This window comes from Chiloscyllium plagiosum, unplaced genomic scaffold (assembly GCF_037043375.1).
Source record: "Chiloscyllium plagiosum isolate Xiang-an unplaced genomic scaffold, Cpla_swu_hap1 HiC_scaffold_5, whole genome shotgun sequence".
In the NCBI taxonomy this organism is placed as follows: domain Eukaryota; kingdom Metazoa; phylum Chordata; class Chondrichthyes; order Orectolobiformes; family Hemiscylliidae; genus Chiloscyllium; species Chiloscyllium plagiosum.
Window position 1 is genome coordinate 14,677,925 of NW_028270143.1, and position 18,208 is coordinate 14,696,132.

At 44.6% G+C, this 18,208-nt stretch overlaps 1 protein-coding gene across 2 annotated transcripts in view; it reads right to left on the reverse strand.

Annotated features, from left to right (window-relative positions):
- Positions 1 to 6,958, reverse strand: part of ice1 (KIAA0947-like (H. sapiens)) — a 77,272-nt gene extending 70,314 nt beyond the window's left edge. Inside the window, exon 1 of one of the 2 annotated variants that reach the window (XM_087987019.1) lies at positions 6,802 to 6,958. In XM_087987019.1, the coding sequence (XP_087843145.1) occupies positions 6,802 to 6,888 (87 nt within the window). In that variant the 5' untranslated portion in view covers positions 6,889 to 6,958. The remainder of the gene's footprint in view (positions 1 to 6,801) is intronic. The other variant, XM_087987018.1, reaches the window with a different exon arrangement.
- Positions 6,959 to 18,208: the final 11,250 nt, after the last annotated feature.

An 18,208-nucleotide genomic window follows, 5' to 3' on the forward strand; every position in this document is an offset into this window, starting at 1 on the left:
CCCATGCTGACCAGATAGCCTAAGTTAATCTAGGCCCATTTGCTAACATGTGACCCATAACCCTCTGTACCTTTCTTATAGATATACCAATGTCTTTTAAATGTTGTAATGTACCAGCCTCCACCGCATCCTCTGGCAGCTCACTACATACACGCACCACCTTCTGCGTGAAAAAGTTGCTCCTTAGATCCCTTTCAAATCTATCACCTCTCACCCTAAACCTATGCCCTCTGGTTCTGGGCTCCCCCAACCTAGGGCAAATACCTTGCCTATTCACCCTATCCATGTCACTTGTGACTTTATAAACCTCTATAAGGTCACCACTCAGCCTCCGACACTCCAGGGAAAACAGCCCCAGCCTGTTCAGCCTCTCCCTATAGCTCAAATTCTCCAACTCTGGCAACATCCTTGTAAATGTTTTCTGAACCCTTTCAAGTTTCACAACAGCCTTCCTATACCAGAGAGACCAGAACTGCACACAATATTCAAAAAATGGTCCAACCAATGTCCTGTACAGCCACAACAAAGACCTCCCACCCCTATACTCAATGCTCTGCCCAATAAAGGAAAGCATACCAAACACCTTCTTCACCATGTTATCTACCTGGGACTCCACTTTCAAGGAACTATGAACTGCACTCTCTTACCATTAAGTGTATACCTCCTGTCCTGATTTGCATTTCCAAAATGCAGCATCTCACACTTATCTAAATTAAATTCCATCTGCCACTGCTCAGCCCATTAGCCCATCTGATCAAGATCCTGTTGTACTCTGAGGTAAGGTGATCTTGGTTCAAGATCTGAGGCACTTCTTCGCTGTTCACTCTCTCTTCAATTTTGGTGTCATCTGGAAATTTATCAACTATACCTCCTATGCTCACATCCAAATCATTTATCTAAATGACAAAAAACAGTGGACCCAACACCAATCCTATTGACACACCACTGGTCACAGGCCTCCAGTCTGTGTGATAGGTGAAATGTCTTTTGGCTTGAAAAAGGTATCCTGTGTATTATACCTTCAAGCCAGTTATTCAAATGGTTCGTTCTCTCTGTCTTTCATGTGATCTAACCTTGCCAGCCAGTGCACCATGAGGAACCTTGTCGAACGCCCTTACTGAAGTTCATACAGATCATGTCTACCATTCTGGCCTTCTCAATCCTCTTCGCTATTTCTTCAAAAAAAAACTCAATCAAGTTAGTAAGACATGATTTCCCATGCAAAAAGCCATATTGACTATTCCTAATCAGTCCTTTCCTTTCCCAATATGAATAAATCTTTTGAATTGTGACAATCTATTACACTGTATATGGTATTTTTTTGTGTAGAGATGTACAACTTTGCACATTACTTCAGCTAGGAATGTATAATACTGCACATTTTTGGCATAGCACTTCAGCAGTCATTGACCAGGCAAGAGAAGTCTAAAAGTAATCTAACCTGACATGAACATCGATTCCTGCGGGAACCTACTTAAAATTGCGACTTTCACCAATACAATCACAAGTTTAAGTGAGGGTGCCCTATACTATCCAAGATCAGATGCTCATTGTTTGGCCATCTGATTAACCAAAATGTTGCTATAGAAAGTGCACTATGGAAAATGTTACCCCCAAACTTTTGTTTAAATTTTTAAAAAGGTAACTCAACTTTGGTTTTGACAATATCATGGAGAATGCATCAACAAACAGTTTTCCAATTAAAACTGAAAAGGTGCTATGCCTGGACAAGTTTCTTTCGTCTGCGAAGTATCAAGAACTGGTAATGAATACATTAAGTTTTGATAAAATCAATGAGGAATATTGCAAGGTCAAATGATCATCCTAAATTGGTTGTTTGCTTGGTTCTTGGCTCATGTGGGATTGTTCATTTCATCCTGGACCCTATGTTCTGAATTTTGCAAGGCTGATCAAGTATAGGGTGTAGGTTTGCTCGCTGAACTGTAGGTTTGATATCCAGACATTTCATTACCTGGCTAGGTAACGTCATCAGTGGCAACCTCCAAGTGAAGCGAAGCTGTTGTCTCCTGCTTTCTATTTATATGTTTGTCCTGGATGGGGTTCCTGGGGTTTGTGGCGATGTCATTTCCTGTTCGCATGTGTTTGTTTATGGCTTTGTGGTTGGAGTGCCAGGCCTCTAGGAATTCTCTGCCATGTCTTTGCTTAGCCTGCCCCAGGATAGATGTGTTGTCCCAGTCGAAATGGTGATTTTTTTCCTCCGTGTGCAGGGCTACGAGGAGAGAAGGTCATATCTTTTTTGTGGCTAGCTGGTGTTCGTGTATCCTGGTGGCTAACTTACTTGACGTGGGACAAACAGGAAGTATGATCAAAGCTTTACCAACTATGAACGGAAGAGTCAAGTTATTCAATATGATTAACCTGTCATTGAGATATATGTTTTACTTACCTGCCATCACGCCTGTGCTGAAATTCATGTACCACATTACTAAGTTGTTCAGTGGTAAAAAAGTGCCAACTCTATCTCAAATTCCCACAAAATAAGGTGTCCCTTAAATTTCATTAATTGGTGAAGCTAGCCATTATAGATATTTTCTAAACAACTTGCTTAAAGAGGTTATTTATTACACAACCCTGGAGCAAGTGGAAAAGTTAAACATTACACACTGCTACTATGCAATAATATCAAGATGCCTCCATCAAGCCAAGAAGACATTTCACCTATCACACAAATGAGGCATTTGGTATTTGAATTTCAGTGGCAGTGTAATGCCAGGTATGAAAGTTGTACACCCAATGACTGGTGGGTCACATCAAACAGCACATCTCTTTAGGATGTCTCTGCATGGTACAAGATATTAAAAGCACCCTCAATAATCAAGGGGCCCAAGTGGGACGAAGAAAAAAAAATTATAATGATCACTATTAAAAAAAACTAGGAAAACTAAAAGGGACCTGATGGGTTACACACTAGAATTTTAAAGGAAACAGCCACAAAACTAGTGAATGTAATGGTAGCAATCTTCCAAGAATCCTTAGGTTCAGGAAAAGGGGGAGAGAATTGGAAAGCTGCTAATGTAACACCTCTATTCAATCAAGGGAAGACAACAAAAATATCAAATAACTATAGGCCAGTCAATTTAATGTGACATTGGGAAAATGTCACATTATCCTTGAGCATACTCCAGCCTCTATGCAGTAAATAATTCTATAGGTTGGTTACTGTCTGATAGAAGTAGTATCATCCTCCCCTCTGTCTTAAATAGATGACCACTTGTTCAGACATTATGCCCTTTGGTCATAGACTTTCTGACATCTGCCTGTCAAGTCCGTAAGAACCTCTGTGTTTCAACAAGGGCTGTTCTCATTGTTCTCAACAGCGACGAGTACAAGCCCAACTTACTTCACTTTTTCGAATAGGAAGATGCCTCCAGATATGGGATCTGCGCAGTGAATCTTGTCTAGATCACCTCTCATGCCAGTATAGTTTTGCCAGTAAAGTACTTTATTAGCATGGATAAAAGACTAGCTAATAAAAGCTAGACAATTGGGACAAAAGGGGCATTTTCAAAATGGCAACTTGTAACAAGAGTGCCACAGGGATCAGTGCTGGGGCAGAATTATTTACAACATATATCAATGACTTAGATGAAGGAAGTGAACGAGCTGTTACCAAGTTTGTAGATGACTCAAAATAGGCGCAACTTCAAGTAGTGAGGATAACACAGACTACAGTGGGAAATATTGACAGGTTAAGAGAATTGTCAAAAACTTGGTAGATGGAAAAGTATAAAGTTATGCATTTTTCCAAGAAAAATAGAACAGCTAAATATTTTTTAAATGGGGAAAGCAGCAGGAAATTGCAGCACAGAAAGATGTGGGACCCCTGTGCATAAATCAGAAAAACCTAGCAGCCAAGTTCATTGAAAAATAGGAAAGACCAATTGATCTTTTACCATTATTTCATAGAATATAGAACATAGAAAAGTACAGCATAGAACAGGCCCTTTGGCTCAAGATGTTGTGCCGTGGATTAATCCTAATGTAAAATAAAATAACTTAACCTACGCACCCCTCAAAGGGAATGCAGTGTAAAAATAGGAAGTCTTGTTAAAACTCTATAAGGAACAGGTCAGGCCACACCAGGAATAGTACCACAGTAGGGTCCCCTATTTAAGCAAAACTATACTGGCATGAGAGGTGATCTAGACAAGGTTCACTGCGCAGATCCCATATCTGGAGGCATCTTCCTATTCGAAAAAGTGAAGTAAGTTGGGCTTGTACTCGTCGCTGTTGAGAACAATGAGAACAGCCCTTGTTGAAACACAGAGGTTCTTACGGACTTGACAGGCAGATGTCAGAAAGTCTATGACCAAAGGGCATAATGTCTGAACAAGTGGTCATCTATTTAAGACAGAGGGGAGGATGATACTTCTTCTATCAGACAGTAACCAACCTATAGAATTATTTACTGCATATAGGCTGGATGGTTGCATCTACTCAAGGATAACACAGACATTTTAAGTCAGTAAGGGACTCAAGGGTTTTGGTGAGCAGGTAGGAAAGTAGAATTGAGAATTACTGGATCAGCCATGATCTTAGAGAAGACTGTACTTGCTGAATAGACTACTTCTGCTCCTACATCTTACTGTCTTAAGACAATTCCAAACCCTTACCAACCTCACTGTCACCGAATGAAAACCTTCAAAGCATTGTGTTCCTCCTTCACGTGGACTGCAGCGGTTCAACGCAGCAGTCCACACTACCTTCAAAAAAAAAGGGCAGCAAATCCTGGAAATTCTAGTGATGATAACGCCCATACATATATGAGCTTATAAACAAACTCTGGTAAAAATATGATGCACTCCTTCCAAAATCCTTGTTAAAATGCCTTTAAAATGTGGTATCCAGAACTGCCCAAAATACTATAGGTCTGGTTTAATCAGGGCATTGTAGGGTTGAGGGATGACTTCTGCCCCATTTTCAGTGAGATATAAACTATCACTGCCCTCAATTTAATATAATTTTTATTTTGTTTTTGAACTTATAAATGCAACACTAACTTATACAATATAGCAAAGCATATAGAATTTCAGGCATAAATTATTCAAGGATACCAATTATTTCTAACACGAGACATATCTGAAAATATTTATAAAATAAAATTTTAAGTTATACATGATCAGTACTTTTCAAAGATACTCCGAAAGCGAGTGTGCTTCCAATTAGCACTATCACCTGATGAAGGAGCGTCGCTCCGAAAGCTAGTGTGCTTCCAATTAAACCTGTTGGACTATAACCTGGTGTTGTGTGATTTTTAACTTTGTGTACCCCAGTCCAACACTGGCATCTCCAAATTATTTCAAAGATAAGCAGTCAGAAGAAGGTATTACGATAGAGTTCTAGAAAGTGATTAATAGTTTCACATATTTCTATGTTTTCAGAGAGTCAGGTCAAACACTTTACTGTTGGATACATAGACAATTACCAGGAAATACACAAGCCATCTTTTGAATTATATGGCTTGTAGATCTAAAAAAACATAATTTAAAAATGACAATTATACTTATTTTTTAAAAATCCAGTGCAAAGGATGCACAAAGTATGGAAGTGGAAACAATGCAACTTACAGAAAAATCTAAGTGCACATATTCTCTTTGTATCATAATCTTAAACAGTAAAATAAATTGTATACCATGCACACTATAAAGCTCTATGACAATGCAGTTATAATTTAATGTTAAATTACTTTGTATTGCAATCTATAATTTATCATAAGGCAATAGTTGTTTTAGAATTGAAAATTCAAGTACTACACTAGGAAGCCGAACACAAAGAAAGATTAAATTTCTATGCTTCACAGTTGGAAGTTTTTCTCTGAGGTGGTTATGAAAGATCACACAACACAACTCAAAACAGAATACTAAGATTTCTTGGGCACTCAGGTCAACACTTATGGCTCAACGGTCATCACTAAAATTGATGATCTGGTCATGACCATATTTCTTTTTAACAGACCTTGCAGCGTGCAAATTGCATGTCACTTTCCCTTCATGACAGTAACGAATGCCCTGCAAGGACTCAACTGACTGTAAAGCATTTTGAGACAGAGAACACAGGCACCCCCAATCTTGATCCGTCACACCTGCGCTCGCCTTGAATTTAACAGATCACTTTCTACAGCGGAGGTTAAAAACAATGACCTGCAGACGCTGGGAGACCAGATTCTGGATCAGTGGCGCTGGAAGAGCACAGCAGTTCGGGCAGCATCCGAGGGGCAGCGAAATCGGGCAAAAAGCCCTCCATCAGGAATAAGCAATCCAATGGTTGCTATTGCAAGCCGCCACTCTGCATGGCTCAGTGAGAACCTGTCACTCCCTTATTTGCGTTACAATCCGATGCTTTTGTTACAATCTATTCACCTGAATTCTAATCAATAATAATCGACGGCAGCATGGCAATGCGTTGTTACCACAATACATGTTAGCGCATCCCTTTGTTCCCTCATGTTATGATTCGCTGCTCTCTGTTTTAGTTTGCGGTCTGTGTAACACATCACCCCCGACTTCAGCCCAAACGGGGGTTCGCTTCCACTCTCGCCTCCTTGAGCCTTACTCAGCGCCACAGGGGCAGTGATCTCCACCGAGTGCTGCCGTGTTTCAGTCGCGGACGGACGCCCGCCCCCCGTACCCCGGCCTCCCGCCCCCCGTACCCCGGCCTCCCCCGGCCCCCCCTGCCCGCTAACTCCTTGTTGTTTGTCTGGTTCCAGCCACTAGCCCAACGTGACATCGATCCCCGGCGGCGGCGGCGGCGTCGTCACGGACAATGAGCCGCGCGCTTTACCTGCTGCAAGGTGTCGCAGTTCACGCAGGAAGCTGAGCCCGCGGTCACGGCGTCGGCCGCCTGCGAGCGGGATTCTCCGGGCATCATTGTTCCCAGGGAGCGGCTGCACTCGGCGCTCGCCCTCACTCCCCACTCGGGCCCCGCAACGACGCCATTCCTCCACCCACCCCCCTCTCACTCCCTGCTCCTCAGTCGCACAGCTGATGACGCACTTGTACGCGCGACAACAGCCAGGCCGGACCCCAGCTCCCACTAACAGCCGCCGGCAGCGGGTCGGGTAGGCCGCTGAAGTCCAGCGGGCCTTCAACGAGCACGGAGCCAGCCGGCCACCGCAGATCGTCACAGAAGGCAGAACGGGTCACCCACCCCACCTTCATTCAGACAGAGAGAAAAAAAAACTACAGGAATACAGTATATCAAACGTGGCAGCTGCATAGACAGCTTCTGCGTATCTGCTCAGGTCCCCGTTCCTCACAATATAGAGAATCAGGATATTATTACTCCAGGGTCAGAGTTACTCCAGGATCAAGATCAGAGTTACTCCAGGGGCAGAGTTACTCCAGGATCAAGATCAGAGTTACTCCAGGGGCAGAGTTACTCCAGGATCAAGATCAGAGTTACTCCAGGGGCAGAGTTACTCCAGGATCAAGATCAGAGTTACTCCAGGGGCAGAGTTACTCCAGGATCAAGATCAGAGTTACTCCAGGATCAGAATTACTCCAGATTCAAGAAAAAGAGTTACTCCAGGAACAGAGTTACTCCAGAATCAGAATTACTCCAGGATCAAGATCAGAGTTACTCTAGGATCAGAATTTCTCTAGAATCAGAATTACTTCAGGATTAGAATTACTCCAGTTTCAAGATCAGAATTACTCCAGGATCAGAGTTACTTCGGGATCAGAATTACTTCGGGATCAGAATTACTTCGGGATCAGAATTACTTCGGGATCAGAATTACTTCAGGATCAAAATTACTCCAGGATCAGAGTTACTTCAGGTTCAAAATTACTCCAGTTTCAAGATCAGAATTACTACAGGATTAGAATTATTCCAGTTTCAAGATCATAATTACTCCAGGATCAGAATTACTTCAGGATCAGGATTACTCCAGATTATAATTACATCAGGAACAAAATATTCCAGTATCAGGATTACAATTACTCCAGATCAAAATTACTCTGGGATCAGAATCACTCCAGTATCTGGAGTAATTCTAATCCGGATCAGAATCAAAATTTAGTTCCTCTAGATTAGAATTACTTCAGGATCAGAGTTATTCCAGTATCAGAGTTTCTACAGACCAGAATCACTTCAGGATCATGTTTCCTCCAGGGTCAGATTCATTCCAGATCAGAGTTACTCCAAATCAGAATTACTCCAGGAGTTATGCTAAGATTAGAATAATTCCAAATCAGAAATAGTGAAACAGGTAATCCAAATTTTAATCATCTGCAATACTGTTCCTTGATTTTTATTCCATGTTTAATCAATTAATTAAAATTGTTGTAATGGTGTGATTTGAACTGTTGTCTGCAGAACATTGGTTCAAGCCAGTGGGGGTGACATGGTGGCATAGTGGTTAGCACTGGGTTCAAAACCAGCTTTGAATAACTGCCTGTGCAGGGTTTGTACAATCTCCTCGTGTCTGCATGGGTTTCTGTTCGGTTTCCTCCTACAGTCCAAAGATATGCAGGTTAGCTAGGTTGGCCATGTTAAATTGCCCATGTGTCCAGTGATATGTAGACTAGGTGGATTAACCATGGGGAATGCAGGATTACGGGGATGGGGTGGGCCTGTGTGGAATGCTGTTCAGAGGGTCAGTGTAAACTTCATTGGCCAAATGTCCTGTAGCTGCACTGTAAGGATTCTAAGCCTCTGGGTTATTAGTCCAGCAGTATTATTACTTTGGGTAAAATCCTGTGTTCAAGACTGAATGTGCAGGCAGGCCTGAAAATGGGAGAAACATCTGTATAGGGTTGGATTGGGTTTGCTCGTCAGTTACACTTTTCGCAGCTCATTGCATGCACTACATCAGGAACGTTTTACGGGCAAGAAGGCTGGAACATCTACCTCTTATCAGGACTTTAGGGGCTTTGAAAGACAGCTGGACAGCATTTCAATCTCTGCATCATTCAGCCTCTGCTAATTCACCCCTAACCACTCCTTGAGATGTCAGAAACCAGGCAGAATGTGGAACCATGCTATGGTGATGCCCTCTTGGAGGTTCTGCTAGAGGCTGTCCAGTAGAGAAAGAAAATTAAGGATGTCTTCCTAACTCATGAAGGTAGACTGGACATATCTGTCTGCAGACATCAGCACCCAAGTGCAGCTCAAGAGAATCTGTAACAAAATGAATGATCTTGCCAGAATATGTACCACTATCATGACCCTCTCTCTGTATCTGAGATAGTCTTGCTACTGCAGAGGGCTGATAGACACAAGATTGATTGTCATCGGATGCCTCATGTACATTGTATGTCTGTTATTGCAATAACCAATTTGCATTGCTTGCTCCACACCTGTCATATTTCACATTTAAAACACAAGGAGATGCAGCACAAAATAGCTCATACATCATCAGTTCACTGACTATTCATCAAAACTAGGGGAACATACACATCTGATAATTGTACACCAAACACTGGCATGGGACAAGGTCATAACCATAAACGATTCTTTTGGGATGAAAACCTCATAGGTATATGTCACACACATCATATAATGCTTTGTTATTTTTCATCAACTGTAGCTCAGATGACATTTACTCTTTCACTCAACTGTTTAAGACTTAACATGCTGTTTTAAAAAATTCTCAAGGTCAAGGACCAGGCTCGCAGGAAAGTAGTCTGACACAGAACAAACAGCCAAGAGGCGAGTCTGCTAGAATATAAGTGTTTTATTCCCCGCAGTGTCACCACAACCAGTCTCGTACTTACAACGGGTCTGGCTTATACTCACTCTACATGTTACCAAAACTGGGAGCCGTCAGTTCTCGTAGAGCGGTTGCCAACAACCCACGCTCGGCGGTTAAACGTAACCCCGGAGCAGACTCTACCGAACTGGAGACTTCTCCAGCTGATATACCCTTTTCCAGATATAAACATTCATGTGAACAGCAGAGCAAGGCTAAAAAACACATTCCATTCTGGTTACATACAGATAAGAAGATTCACACGGGAAGGTGTATAACAAGATTCACACGGGACTAAGCGACACCTTCCATTTTCGGTTAGATTCACACATGTATTGGGACACAATTTTAACCCTTTCACCACATTCCACTGCTTGGCCCAATACATGTGTTGCATAATGATTCACACATGTATTGGGACATAATTTTACACCACATTCCACTGCTTGACCCAATACATGTGTTACATTATGCCCATATGTATTCTTTCTAACAAGCGCCTACGTACACGCCAAATATACAAGCAAGTCAGGACATTACAGCATGTTAAAATCACCAGGACCGCTACCAGGATCGACAAGGGTGGGAACAGGAATGTCCCCGCAGTGGAGGACATACCACTCAATATGTCCCACCAATGATGAGCTGACTCCACGTCCACTACACGGGCAGCATGTACTACCTCCTGTCCATGTATAAAGGTAGACACCGTAACCTTGGTGACATTGGTTTGATGCTTTCGTAATATCTGCTTAAGCTCCTCAGATCGGTCCAATGCCCGCTTAAACCGATCCAGGGAAATGTTCCAGGGATTCCTCAGCACTTTCCACTGCACCTTGGTAAAGTGGCGAGCACTGCTATAAGTGGTCAACAAATAGGTGTGATTCCTATTGTTCCTCCCATTCATCTTCCCCAGACAGCACTGGGTAAAGACGTTTGCCTCGCCCTTCTTTGTTCTTGCCTTTCTTACTAGGTTTCCGGCCACGCCTATCCACTTTATAACACTCTCGGAGGGGAGGCCGTACCTCCTCCTCCTCCTCGTCCTCCGAGGATTCCCACCGCTGGGAAGTGGAAGTTCTACCCCTTCGAGGCTCATTAACAACCGGACCCCGTGTCTGACATTTTTGTGTTAGTAATTCCACTAGGTCTTCCATAGTGGGTCGGGACTCCGTCTCTACCCGGGACACCTTCAGTCCCTTTCGTCTGCATAAGTCTTTTAATTCCGGTGTAGGTAGGCCATCAATCTCCGATGCTGGGACCTGCGCCCGTATCAAAGCTTGCCACAAAGCACGCCGTGAGGGGCCTTGGTTACTTCCTTGATTAGGGTTTACTTTTCCCCCTGCCCGAGCCTCAGGGCGACGCCCCTCCGTGCCCCCCTGAGAAGCACGGGTTGTGGGTCCCCAATCCCCCAAACCACCCATCTCCCTCATCATACTACGGGCATCTCCTAGGGTTTCTCCCCGTCCACTCAACATTATGGTTAATAACAGTGGTTTATAATGGGGGGGGGCAGTCTTCACTAGGTGGTCTCTAGTCTGTCTACTAACATTTGTGTTATCTACCTCGTCCAGCACTCCCAGCAACAGGGCATCCCGCACACACAAACGGGTTAGCCTCTGAACCCCTTCCTTAATCGTTGTCCAAGTTCCTTCCAAGGGGGGCCAATCGGACGGGAAGGGATACTGTTCGGCCACTGCCCTGGCATACATCCCAAATAGGGTCCCCATACTGCGATCTATTACCATATCCTTGGCTTGGTTGCGGTACCCCAGGTCTATGGCAGCATCCTTTGCTAGTCCACCAAACTTGGGAGCATCCTGATAGTCTACCTGCACTTGTTGCCCCCCTTCCTCGAGGAGCCGAATTAGCCATAGCTCTAACGGCTCCCCAGGATTACGTCGGGTTTTCTGGGTGATAAACAGCACCTCATCGGTAGTGAAGTCTTCCGTTAATTCAGAGAATTCTGCGGGAGGCTGAGCCCGCGGTAATTCATGCATAATTGCCTCCCCTTGTTCATTCCGTATAGGGTTTCCTTTCTCATCTAACATTACCTCCCGTTGCACTGGGAGACGTCTCTGAACCTGCTTTCTCCTAACCACTGGTTTAGCTTGGAGTACGGGTGGGTCCTCTTCGTACTGATCATCTAAATCTCCCCAAATGTTCCCATCCCAATGATCGATATCCCACCGATCCCCGTTATTTAACTGGGCTACAAACGCCCGTACTTGTACCGGGTCCGGGGTTCGAGGGACCTTCCTTTTCTCTTTCCGTTTCTTAGCAGACAGATACATAATAGTTCGTCCTGCTAGTTCAGTTAATGCTGTCAATTCAGCTTTTAACTTCATAATTTCCTGCCTCAACATAGAGGCATCTCCCGAACTGAGTCCCTGCTCATGTTTCAGGAGGGCTAATTCTGCTTCAGCTTTTTGGCGCTTGTCTGACTGTTGTCTACAAGCCGCCGCACAGGCCCACATCCTCCGCTGTACCCCAGGCAATGGGTTCTTCGGCAGGACTGGGATCCTCTCAAGGGTGGACAGCAGCGACCCTGGGGTTCCTACGCCCTCGGCCTCCCAGTCCTCCGGTCGCCCCCCACCATTTCTCAAACAAACTGCCACGCCATGCCACGGCCCATGCCATCCCGGGACGGTCGGGACCTCCACAGTTTGTTCCTCTGGTTTCTTAGCCTTTTTCCAAAACATTGTTCTGTATCAAAATCTTTCCTCAATTGCGATTGATCCTGCCGGCTACGCCAAAATGTTTTAAAAAATTCTCAAGGTCAAGGACCAGGCTCGCAGGAAAGTAGTCTGACACAGAACAAACAGCCAAGAGGCGAGTCTGCTAGAATATAAGTGTTTTATTCCCCGCAGTGTCACCACAACCAGTCTCGTACTTACAACGGGTCTGGCTTATACTCACTCTACATGTTACCAAAACTGGGAGCCGTCAGTTCTCGTAGAGCGGTTGCCAACAACCCACGCTCGGCGGTTAAACGTAACCCCGGAGCAGACTCTACCGAACTGGAGACTTCTCCAGCTGATATACCCTTTTCCAGATATAAACATTCATGTGAACAGCAGAGCAAGGCTAAAAAACACATTCCATTCTGGTTACATACAGATAAGAAGATTCACACGGGAAGGTGTATAACAAGATTCACACGGGACTAAGCGACACCTTCCATTTTCGGTTAGATTCACACATGTATTGGGACACAATTTTAACCCTTTCACCACATTCCACTGCTTGGCCCAATACATGTGTTGCATAATGATTCACACATGTATTGGGACATAATTTTACACCACACATGCCCCATACCAGAGTTTTCTCACTAATAACACACAGCTCTGGGGATTGACATCTCTATCTATTTCTATAAAAGTCATGATTTGGAGATGCTGGTTTTGGACTGGGGTGTACAAAGTTAAAAAATCACACAACACCAGGTTATAGTCCAACAGGTTTAATTGGAAGCACACTAGCTTTCGGAGCGATGCTCCTTCATCAGGTGATAGTGGAGGGCTCAATCCTAACACACAGAATTTATAGCAAATTAAACTTTTGCTATAAATTCTGTGTGTTAGGATTGAGCCCTCCACTATCACCTGATGAAGGAGCGTCGCTCCGAAAGCTAGTGTGCTTCCAATTAAACCTGTTGGACTATAACCTGGTGTTGTGTGATTTTTAACTTTATTTCTATAAAAGCACAGTTAGAGTTTATCCAACCATGCCTACGTGTCTTAATGCTTCTGCTGGAGAAGAACATGCACAGTAGAAGAACTTGCACAGACCTGGATGTGGGGACAGGAGTGATATCTGAATACACCTGCTAACCCCCTTTGAGGAGGACACTGCTGAACTGTCAGGAGAACAAAGCACCTTTGCTGAAGTAGAGATTCGATGTCTGGAGCTATTTGATAAAACCTTCAATCTGCTTCTCCCAACTGCACTTTTTAAAATTCATTTATGGGGTGTCGGCATCAATGGCCAGGCTAGCATTTATGTCCCATCCTGAATTGCCCACAGGGCAGTTAAGAGCCAACCACTTTGCTGTGGGTATGGAGTCACATGTAGGCCAGACCAGGTAAGGATGGCAGTTTCCTTCCCTAATGGACATTAGTGAACCTGATGTTTTTCTGACAATTGCCAATGGATTAGTGGTCATCATTAGACTCTTAATTCCAGATTTTTATTGAATTCTAGTCCCATTATCTACATCTCCAGAGCATTACCTGGGTCTGTAGATTAAAAGTCCAGCAAGAATAACACTAGACCATTGCCTCCACTATCAAGCCCCACCATCTGAAGGAAACATTAGGTAAGGGTGGTGGCTCATGATACTAAGAATTTGTTGCGTTTTACTATGGAACTTACAGTTTCCACTCCCAAGTCAGAGCTAAAATACGGAAGAGCCCCAGGCTCATGCCTATCAGCCCCTGAAAGTACATCTTTGAGGAGGAGCAGTCATGAACCTCAAAGAAGGTCGAGCAGCATAGAGACATTCACATCAATTGTGGGTGGCAATCATTAGTGGGCGGCACGGTGGCACAGTGGTTAGCACTGCTGCCTCGCAGCGCCAGAGACCCGGGTTCAATTCCCACCTCAGGCGACTGACTGTGTGGAGTTTGCATGTTCTCCCCGTGTCTGCGTGGGTTTCCTCCGGGTGCTCCGGTTTCCTCCCACAGTCCAAAGATGTGCAGGTCAGGTGAATTGGCCATGCTAAATTGCCCGTAGTGTTAGGTAAGGGGTAAATGTAAGGGTATGGGTGGGTTACGCTTCGGCGGGGCGGTGTGGACTTGTTGGGCCGAAGGGCCTGTTTCCACACTGTAAGTAATCTAATCAATGGGTAATCTATCTAGATTAGATTCAAGGTCATATTATGGTGAGCACAACACTGAAAAGAGTTTGCAGCTAGAGGAGAAAAAGAAAGCAGCAGAGGTCAATGATGCTTACATACGATCTAGGAGCAGAAGTAGGCCACCTGGCCCTTCAAGCCTGCTCTACCATTCAATAAGATCATGGCTGATCTTATCGTGGATTCAACTCCACTTATCCGAACTCTCACCGTATCCCTTAGTTCATTTGTTGTAAGAAAAAATCAATCTTAGCTTTAAAAACGTTTACTGAAGTAGTGTCAACTAGTTCACAACCCTCTGGGTGAAGAAGTTCCTTCTCAATTCAGTCCTAAATATGTTCCCTCTAATCTTAAGGCTATGCCCTCTTGTTTCACCTGCCAATGGAAACATCCTCTCTACTTCAATCTTATCTATTCCCTTCATAATTTTATATCTATATATAAGATACCCCCTCATTCTGAATTCCAATGAATATAATCTCAGTCTACTCAGTCTCTCCTCATAAGCCAACCCCCTAATCTCTGGAATTAACCTAGTGGACCTCCTCTGCACCCCCTCTAGTGCTAATATATCCTTTCTCAAGTAAGGAGACCAAAAATATGCAGGACCAAAAAGTCCAGGTATGGCCTCACCAGCACCTTGTATAACTGCAACATAATCTCCCTGCATTTAAAGCCAATCCCTTTAGCGATGAAGAACAAAATTCCATTTTCCTTCCTAATTACTTGTTGCACCGGCAAACTAACCCTCTGTGATTCATGCACAAGGACACCCAAGTCTCTCTGCATTGTAGCATGCTGCAATTTTTTTTACCATTCAAGTAATAATCCTTTTTACTGATATTCCTACAAAAAAAAATGGATGACTTCACATTTATTAACATTGTATTCCATTGGCCAGACCTTTCCCCATTCACTTAAAAAGTCTGTGTTCCTCTGCAAAGTGTCACAGTGTTCTGCATACTTTGCTCTTCACTTATCTTAGTGTCATCTGCAAACTTTGACACACATGGTCCCTAACTTCAAGTCATCAATATAAATTGTGAATAATTGGAGTACCAACACTGATCCCTGAGGCACACCACTAGTTACTGATTGCCAGCCAGAATAGCACTCATTTATCCCCATACTTTGCTTCCTGTTCGTCAACCAATCCTCTAACCACGCTAATACTTTACCCCTAACACCATGCATCTTTATCTTATGCAGCAGCTTCTTGTGCGGCACCTTGTTGAAGGCCTTTTGGAAATCTAGTTACATCACATCCACTTGGTCCCCATTGTCTACCTTGTTCATAACATTTTCATAGAATTACATGAGATTTGTTCAGCATGACCTGCCCTTCATGCTACATTTGCCCAATGGGACAATTTCTATCAAGATGCCTTGCTATTTCTTCCTTGATAGTAGACTCAAGCATCTTCCCCACTACAGAGGTCAAGCTAACCGGCCTATAATTCCCCATCTTTTGTCTACCTCCCTTTTTAAACAGTGGTGTCTCATTTGGTGTTTTCCGATCAGCTGGGACTGCCCCAGAGTCCAACAAAATTTTGGAAAATTACCACTTGCTATTTCATCCACCAGCTCTTTTAGTACCCTGGGATGCATTCCATCAGGGCCAGGAGATATGTCTATCCTTCGCTCCATTAGCTTGCCCACTTCTGTGATAGTTATTGTTCTCAGGTCCTCACCTACCTTTGTCTCCTTGTCAATTACTGGCACGTTATTAGTGCCCTCCACTGTGAAGACCAATACAAAATATCTGTTCAATGCCTCAGCCATTTAATCATATCTCATAGCTAAATGTCCCATCTCATCCTCTAAAGGACCAACGTTTACTTTAATCACTCTTTTTCATTTTATATACAGAGGAATCTCGATTATCCAATACCAATTATCTGAAAATCAGATTATCCGAAGGAGATCTCGAGGTCCTGATGGAAACATTGCATCAAAGACATGTTTCCAACAGTGATTGCGTCTTTTGTTTGCGGTGATTAAACAGGCACCGTCTCCAAATGACTGTCTGCCCGCCCTCTCTCTCCCCACACTTTCCCTGGAGTTCTACGCGGGGGTGTACCATACCCCCCCCCCCCCCCCCCCCCTTCCCCAGATAATCTCTCTAACATTGTCCTGTCAAAGGTAGGGCAAAGGTGGAACCGGTCAAAAAGTTGCAGTAAAATGTGTGTGTGGCTGTGCTTGTGTGTGTATATGTGTGTGTGTGCTATTCCGAGACTTACCCCACAAAGGCTACTGCAGCAGTCCTGTTGGTGTCCAGTCCAGCTGCCTCGGAGAGTGGGTGGGTGTGTACAGGGTTGGGGAGTGAGCGGGGGTTGGAGTTGGATGGGGTTGGGAGTGGGGGGGCACGGTGTTGGGGGCAGGGGGCAGTGTTGGACGGGGTTGGGGGTGGGGGACAGTGTTGGACGGGGTTGGGAGCATGGGACAATGTTGGACGGCGTTGGGGGTCGGGGCAGTGTTGGATAGGGTTGGGGGCGGGGGGCACGGTGTTGGGGGCAGGGAGTTGTGTTGGACGGGGTTGGGGGCGGGGGGCAGTGTTGGATGGGGTTGGGGACGGGGGGCGATGTTGGACAGCGTTGGGGGTGGGGGTGTGTTGGATGGGGTTGGGGTGGGGGGACACGGTATTGGGGGCAGGGGGCGGTGTTGGATGGGGCTAGAGGTGAGGGACAGTGTTGGGGGTGGGGTGGATGTTGGACGGCGTTGGGGGTGGGGGGCAGTGTTGGATGGGGTTGGGGGCGATGTTGCATGGGGATGGGGTTGGGGGGGGAGTTGGAAGAGGTTGGGGGCAGGGAGCCGGTGTTGGGGGTTTTTTGGACGGTGTGGGGGGAAGGGGGCAATTTTGGACAGGGTTGGGGGTGGGGGTGCAGTGTTGCATGGGAGTGGGGAGCGGGGTCAGTGTTGGGGGCGAGAGACAGTGTTGGACAGGGTTGGGGGCGGGGGGTGATGTTGAACAGCATTGTGGGTGGGGTCTCGCGTGCTGTGTGCTGCTCCAGAACAGGGAGCAGACTTAAAAGGTCCGAGCCCCAGAGGAAAGGCATTTGATCGATTAACCGAATAATCGATTATCCGAATGAAATAGTGCCCGCCCATCATGTTCGGATAATCGAGATTCCCCTGTATTTATAGAAACTTTTGCTATCTGTCTTTATATTCTGTGCTCGGTTTTTCTCATGTTCTACCTTACTTTTCTTTATAGCTCTTTTTGTGGCTTTCTGTTGACCTTTCAAGTTTTCCTAATCTTATAGTTTCAAACTGTTCTTGGCCACTTTGTATGCTTTCTCTTTCAATTTGATAGCCTCCCTTATTTCCTTAGACACCCATGGCAGATTGTCCCCTTTTCCTACAGTCCTTCCTTTTCACTGGAATATACTTTTGCTGAACACTTTGAAAAATTCCTTTGGAAGTCCTCCAATGCTGGACAACTGTCCCACCACAAAATCTTTGTTGTCAGTCTACTTTAGCCAAGTCCTCCCTCATTCTATTGTAGCCTCCCTTGTTTAAGCTACAATAGAGTGGTAATGGATTTATCTTCACACTCTCCATCTGTATTCTAAATTCAACCATACTGTGATCACTCCTTCCAAGAGGATCCCTAACTATGAGGTCATTAATTATTCCTGTCT